General features: G+C 39.9%; 1 protein-coding gene across 2 annotated transcripts in view; it reads left to right on the top strand.

The window, feature by feature from the left end:
- Positions 1–341: 341 nt before the first annotated feature.
- CHD1 (chromodomain helicase DNA binding protein 1) overlaps positions 342–7,226 on the top strand; it is a 67,583-nt gene continuing 60,698 nt past the window's right edge. For both annotated transcript variants that reach the window (XM_034440737.3, XM_034440736.3), the window contains exons 1-2: positions 342–740; positions 3,264–3,460. In XM_034440737.3, coding sequence (XP_034296628.2) covers positions 3,408–3,460 — 53 coding nt within the window. In that variant the 5' untranslated portion in view covers positions 342–740; positions 3,264–3,407. The remainder of the gene's footprint in view (positions 741–3,263; positions 3,461–7,226) is intronic.

The raw sequence follows: 7,226 nt of genomic DNA, 5'->3' as shown, positions 1-7,226 counted from the left end.
CTGCGTACCCGGAAGAAGGGAGAGAATTTTTTTTTACCAACACGGGATTCAGACCGGATCGAAACTCGAACCCAGTTAGGAGCGGCCCGAATTGGGGAAGTAACCATCCCATCCGCAATCCCTCTCACGTTAGATCCCGAAACCCCCCCCTTTTTTTTTTTTTTGGTGGAGCCCGAAAGGCGAAGCTCTCCAACCGCGCGCTCATCCCGCTCTCTCCGTCTCCCCCCCCCCCACCTTTTCTCCGCGCGCCCTCAGCTTCCAAGGCCGGCGCGCGCGAGCCTCATCGCCAGCTTCCTTTCCGCGCTGGCTCCTCCCTCCCCTTCCCGCTCTGTCCCACGGCTGACATCACGCCCGGGGTTTCCATCGGATGAGGGAGGGGGAGGAGGCTGCGCTGAACTGCTACGGCGGCAGCGTGATGGCGGCGGCGGCCGGGAGGACTTAAAGCAACGGCGACGCACGCCTGCTTACCTCAGGCATTTTTTTTTAACCCATTCCTTCCTCTCCTCCCCCGCCTCTCTTTCGGAAGGAGTCGCGCTCCCTCCCCCTTCTTTTGGGGGCAAACCAAGCGAAAGGGCCGGGAAGAGGCGAGGAGAAGGGTGAGGAGATCCAGGCCGGCCCGGGAGCGCCTCTTTCTCCGCCGCCTCAGCCCTTTTTTTAAGGGCCCGGCTGCAGGGCTTTTCCGCCGCTTCTTCGCCACGCTGTTCTTCCAGAGAGGCCCAGGCAGGCCTGGCGACGCTCAGGTAAGAGCGGCCCACTGAAGGAAGAAGCAGGAGACCGGGTAGCGTTGGGCTGACCGGTAGGCAGGGAAGATCGCAGGCCGACTTACTTGCCTGGGCGCCTGGAGGTTGGGAAAAGGAAGGGCGAGGGGAGGAAAAAGTATCAGGGAGGGCGGCAATAAGGCTCCGGCCCGAGTGAGCTGGGAGCCGATTTGCGGCCTTCGGCCTGGAATGGGCGAGAGAGAGAGAGAGAGAGAGGAGGGACGGGGCCCAGTCGTGCTTTCGGGAGAAGGCCGGCCTTCAGGTGAGCATTCGGGGAGGCGCCTGCAGGGGGCCAGCGCTGGGCAGAAAAATTGTCACTTTTATTAGCTAGATGCGGCACCGCGGCTCTCGCTTTGTCCCCTTCCCCTCCCACAGCGGCTCGGACGAAGCGACCACGCTGCTGCCCTGGCCCTGAGTCCGGCTATTTTCATCTTCCCCCGCCATCTCCCTTTGTTTACCAGGCTGCGGCTACGGAGAGAGAGGCGGTTGTGAGAGAGTCAAAAGAGGCTTTCGCAAGCGGGCGAGGGAAGGGCGGGCGGGCCGGCCGCGGCCAGCTTTGAGAGGGGGGGGGAAAAAAAAACCCCGGTGGCGGTAATAGTAAAAAGAGAGAGAGAGAAAAGGAAGGCGCCGTGTGCGGAGTCGTGAGAGACACCCACGACGCTACGGGGGAACCGGAGGGAGGGGAGAAAGCCCATTTGTTTTGGCACCCACTAAATCCACGAGGCCCGCTCCTCATTGGCTGACAGGCTGGCGGTGAGGGTGTCTATGCGCTGCCTTCCTACTGCTCTAAACGGTGGCCCCGCCTTTGCCTGGGTTTCCTAAAAAGAGGAGAGCGCGGGAGAGAGAACCCCGCACGAAACGCAGCTGGGCTGATGCGTGCCAATAATGGGCTTCGGGCTCTGGTGTTAGTTTGCGTCGGTTGCAACGATGTGCCTGCCCAGTCTTTCCCTGTAGTTGCGCAGGAGCTTGGAACTTTTAATTAAAGTGGGCCTTATTCTAGTCTTAAAAACAGGCCACCACTGTATTGTATTGCCTTGTAATGATATACATGCACACTTTTTGTCATCCTAAAACTGTCTTTTCATCTCACATATGAGTGGGTTAAAAAGATGTGATTCCCCCCCCCCCCCTTGTTCTATATTCAAGTGTCAATTTATAAAATAAATTAATACATACACTATATATATATACACACACACCACACATGTATGCACACGTGTATATGTATATGTACATATACAGTGGTGGGATTCAAATAAGTTAACAATCGGTTCTCTGCCCTAATGATTTTTTCCAACAGCCAGTTCACCAAACTGCTCAAGTTAACTGCAAGGTAACTATAGGTTCTCCCGAAGTGGTGCAAACTGGCTGGATCTCACCACTGTATATATATGTATATATGAGAGTTCACAATACAATTCTATGTAATTTTGTCATGTTTTGACATACCAGCATGTATGTCCTGGTAAATGTATTTAGGACTACAGGTAGTCCTTGACTTAGGACCACAATTGAGCCCAAAATTTATTTTGCAAAGTGAAATGGTTATTAAGTGAATTTGGACTCATTTTATGACCTTTCTTGCCACAGTTTTAAGCGAAGTTGTTTAGTTGGTAACACTGTTGTTAAGTGAATCTGGATTTCCCATTGACTTTGCTTGTCAGAAGGTTGCAAAAGGTGATCACATAACTCCAGGACATTGCACCTCTCATAAATATGAACCATTGAATCAAATCAAATTTTCAGGTACTATAGAAGTGCTATAGAATTAAATTATCAAAAGCTAGTCTATCTTTGAACAGTATTAACAATACTTTTGTGGGTTTTTGTAAAACTTATTGAGGTACTGATTTTTTTATATACAGATTGTAATTGTAAGACACAGTGTATTTTGTATAACTCAACCTATGTTCATAATATTGTGGGAACCCAGAAAATTGAGTTGAGCTAAATGATTAAAAGATTATTAGGGGACTGGAAGTAAAACATGAAGAACAGTTACAGGAACTGGATATGTCTAGTTTGATGAAAAGAAGGACTAGGGGAGACATGATAGCAGTGTTCCAATATCTCAGTGTTTGAATATCTTCTTCCTGCAGAAGTTGTGAATGCTCCAACATTGGAAATTTTTAAGATGTTGGATAACCATTTGTCTGAAGTGGTGTAGGGTTTCCTGCTTGGGCAGCGGGTTGGACTAGAAGACCTCTAAGGTCCCTTCCAACTCTGTTATTCTATTCCATTCTATTCTAAAATACGATTCTGTTGTATGAACATATTGTCAGAGTGGGATTGGGGTATGTGAATTAATTAATTGATGGATTAAAATCCTATTTCTGAAAATTATTGAAACCATTGAACCAGTTTGGACTTTTTACATAATGTTATAGGACTATTACAGAATAGGAAGGAGTGCACATTCAGTTTGTTAAATAAATAGATAATGCTACTACAATATCTACAAAGTTGATTATATAAACATTTAAAATAGTTCTTCATTTTTTAAAGGTAACTTATACAAGAATCATGAACTGCTGAACACAGTGAAATATCTGAAGCACAAAGAAGAGAGCCTTCTAAAAGGACATTTTATATCCTGGTTAAAGGCTGGGATAACTTTTATTTATATTTTTATCTTGGTGAATATTTACAATGAATGGGCACAGTGATGAAGAAAGCACAAGGAACACTAGCGGAGAATCAAGGTACGCACTGGGATTCAGTTTGATATCATCTTAATATTTTTGTATAACTAAGGTTTGAAAATTTACATAGTTGTTTTCAGATTTCAAGCTTTATGTATAGCTTAATGTTACTAATAAGACTGTCTTTACATCCCCTGTATACATACTCCAGAGACTTATTTGTTCAAGTACAGTATATGCAAAATTATCTACACATCTGGTTGTGCAAGGCTAAATAATCATTATGGGAGACATTTTTGGTCCTGCTATATAAAACTATCTATGTCATGTCCTTTGTTTCTGACAGTGAGTTCTGTTTCAGTAACATTTCAGTAGTGTATATGTTATAATCCTGATTAAGAATGGGAACAAATTGTATTTCACTCAAATATACAAGGAGAAAGCAATAGTTGAAAACTAAGAGAACTTTAAGTTATGACCATGGGCCTGGACACTAAATAAAAAAGAAATCTGAACCATCCTATTTGTTATACTTGTTAAACAGATAATAAGTTCACAAATATATTGAAAATGCTTTAGTGCATGTGTTACAAAAATACAAAAAAACAATACACATTGAAGCTGCAATTCTGTATACACTTACCTAAGAGTAAAACTTATTGAATTGAGAAGATTTACTGCTGAAAAAGTTCTATAGAATTGCTAAGAGCCTATTTCAACTTTCAACTTTTAGTTCAACTTTTTCTACTGCTTTTGTTGCTTTTCAAAAATATATGCAAGGGAAAATGAGAATGAAGATTGATTTAAGAAATAGCTTTACTAATATAATACTTGCAATGTTTTTATAAGTACAGTTATAAATATGAAATGTATAATAAATTAGGAACAATTTATACATGTAGATTAACTGGTCTTGGGCAAAAGTCAAATTTAAGTGATTTTTTAATACCCTCTAGTCTGCAGATAAATTCAGTTTTAATTTGATCGTGTTTACATATGATCCAAAAACAAACATTTGTTTTTTAACCTAACATATTAAACTATAGATTTCAAGTGTGATTAAAAGCTAGGCAAATCTGTGAACACAATCATTTGTAACTTATTCAACAACCAATGATTAAGGAATTCTTGACTTAGTACAATGTACTGTATGAACCCAGCTGTTAGATTTATTACTCAATAAAGTGCATAAGATTCATTGTCCTAGATGCCTCACATAATTTTACTGACCTTTGCACTAGCCAGTGATATGGATTACTTTGAGCAGGACTCTTAAAAGCTAGATATAAGTAGTTTAATATAATCCATCTTTGTATTGGTTGTCCAGTTATTTGTATGGAATATAAAGTACAGTCATACTTTGGTACTCATTGTTAATAGGATACAGGGGGAGGCACATGAATACCAGTTTTTTCCCATAAGGAGTAATGTAATGAGTCACAAGACAGCTGACACCAACAAGTTCTAGCTTGTGCGTTGAGTACCAAACTAACAATGAGTATGGGACAAAAATTTTGTGTCAAAAATGCATTGAGTACCAAATTCGATAAGTTTCAAAGTTGTTCAGTACCAAGGTACTGCTGTATTATAATATCATTCAATTGGAGATGTTATTGTTTGCATAAGTTACTTGTTGGTCATTTCAGTCATTCATAAATTTTGTGGCTATAAACTATGCATCTTTCAGTCAAAAATTAACTGAATCACAATATATGTTATATATTGTTTTAAGAATTTGACAGTAAAAAGACATGTTTTCTATTTGGAACACTTCCAAGATCAATTGTGACTTGATCCTTAGCTGTTCAGACATACATAGCTATGTCATAATTATGGTAGGGAGAGTGTGAATGTTGTCTAGGTTCCTTCCCCCTTCTTAGTCTTGCTCTTCTGGAGGCTTTAAGTGCCATATATCATGAAATGTGACAGTATATTGCTCACCTATAACAATTAAGAGCTTTCAGATGTATTATTGGAAATCACTTAATTTCAATGTGAATTCTTAGGATGGAGCAAGAAGGGCAATAAATATCCTTTAGAGTTGAGGTTATAGGTAAAGAATATAGTTAAGGGATATAGTTTGCAGCTATGCATATGACAAGATAATTCATAAACATGACTATATGTGCTATAGAATTCAGAATAGGTCCTGTTTGTTGAAAATACAATAAATCCTTAATTTAGCAGACCATGATACAATGGACTTTATATAGAATGGATCACTTTTTATGCTGATTAATTTCATTTGTATAATAATGTTACACAAATGATGTAAATTTTATATTATTAGTGTATTAGAACCATAATAATGGAAATTACTACTGCGGATCAATTTTCTAAATTTGCAAGCATTTATGAATAATGGAAACTTCTTCCTCCAATTATATCTTCAAATAGGATTTTAACTTTTAATGCTATATTATCAAGAAATGGCAAGAAATTTCTGAAGTTTTAGACAATACATCTTTAGTGCTTGTAATAGTCTGTATTTCTGTTAATATATTTGCATATCTATTAAGTCTGGCTGTTTAATTGATTTGTCTCAGTTGTTTTGCTGGTTTAAACAGAAAAGGTAGAAAGTTGGCAGGAAATTGAATGAAGGCATTGCTTATGGCATCTGTGATTTCCCATCTGTCTATTATTTCTTACCTGCTAGAACAGAGGTGTCAAACTGGTGACCCGTGGGCCGGATGTGTCACGCGCAGGCCATGCCCACCTCAGCTCCGTGAATGGGGAAAACATTACGAAATGTGACGTGGCGAGTTTGTATGCTAGAGAGTGTACTTTTGAAAACATCCCATTTCCATGAGGAAGTTAGAAAAATGTTAGCAGAGTAGAAAATTTTCAGTTTCTTGGCATAATCATCCCAAATATTGCCCTTACCTTCACATAATTATTTGTATTCAAGTATGAATGAATACAAGTAATTCTTGACAGTTCATTTAGCAACTATCTAAGTTACAATGGCACCGGAAAAAGTGATTTATGACTGTTTTTCACACTTACGACCATTGCAGCATCCCCATGGTCATGTGATCAAAATTCAGATTTTTGGCAACTAATTTATATTTATGAAGGCGTCCTGGGATCATGTGACTTTCTGACAAGCAAAATCAGTGTGGAAGCCACATTTACTTAACACCATATTATTAATTTAACAACTGGTTCACTGAACAACTGTGGCAAAAAATGTTGTAAAATGGGGCAAAATTCACTTTCTTCTTAGCAACAGAAATTTTGGACTCAATTGTGGTTGTAGATCGAGAGCTATCAGTAGGAAATCAAACTAAAGAAGGAGCTGTAGAGCAAAGTAGAACAAGAACTGAAAGGAAAAATGAGCAGGCACAAAGGCAAAGCTAGCTGTTGCAAAATAATTGTGAAGAGCAATGTAAAATTAAGCTTGTCTATTGCTCATCTACATTTTTATACATTTCTTTTCAGAAATATGTCACTTGGTCTCAGTACCTCTGTATGAAATAAGAACAGGAAATGATCTGGTAAAACCTTCCCAAACTGAGTGGGGTAGGGTTCAATTACACAGATTTCAGAATTGGCCACACTGGTTAGGAGATTTTGAGAGATGATACTGAGCAGCATTTCTCAGTCTTGATAACTTTAGGATTACTATTTAGTCTGGGGAATTCTGGGAGTTGAAATCCACACATCTCAAAGTTGCTAACGTTGAGAAATACTGCCTTAGAGGATACCGAGTTTGGGGAAGTTATAAATTGTATGTAATAATCTGTGACCACTAGTATTTGATAGATCTTTACAATGTTAGTTGTCATGTTAGTGTTCATTCTGGCATACTAATTTATATATTTTT

This window comes from Pantherophis guttatus, chromosome 2, assembly GCF_059756535.1.
Source record: "Pantherophis guttatus breed Tessera chromosome 2, ASM5975653v1, whole genome shotgun sequence".
Lineage (NCBI taxonomy): Eukaryota > Metazoa > Chordata > Lepidosauria > Squamata > Colubridae > Pantherophis > Pantherophis guttatus.
Note: the sequence above shows the minus strand (reverse complement) of the source record. Positions and strands in the feature narration are given on the sequence as shown.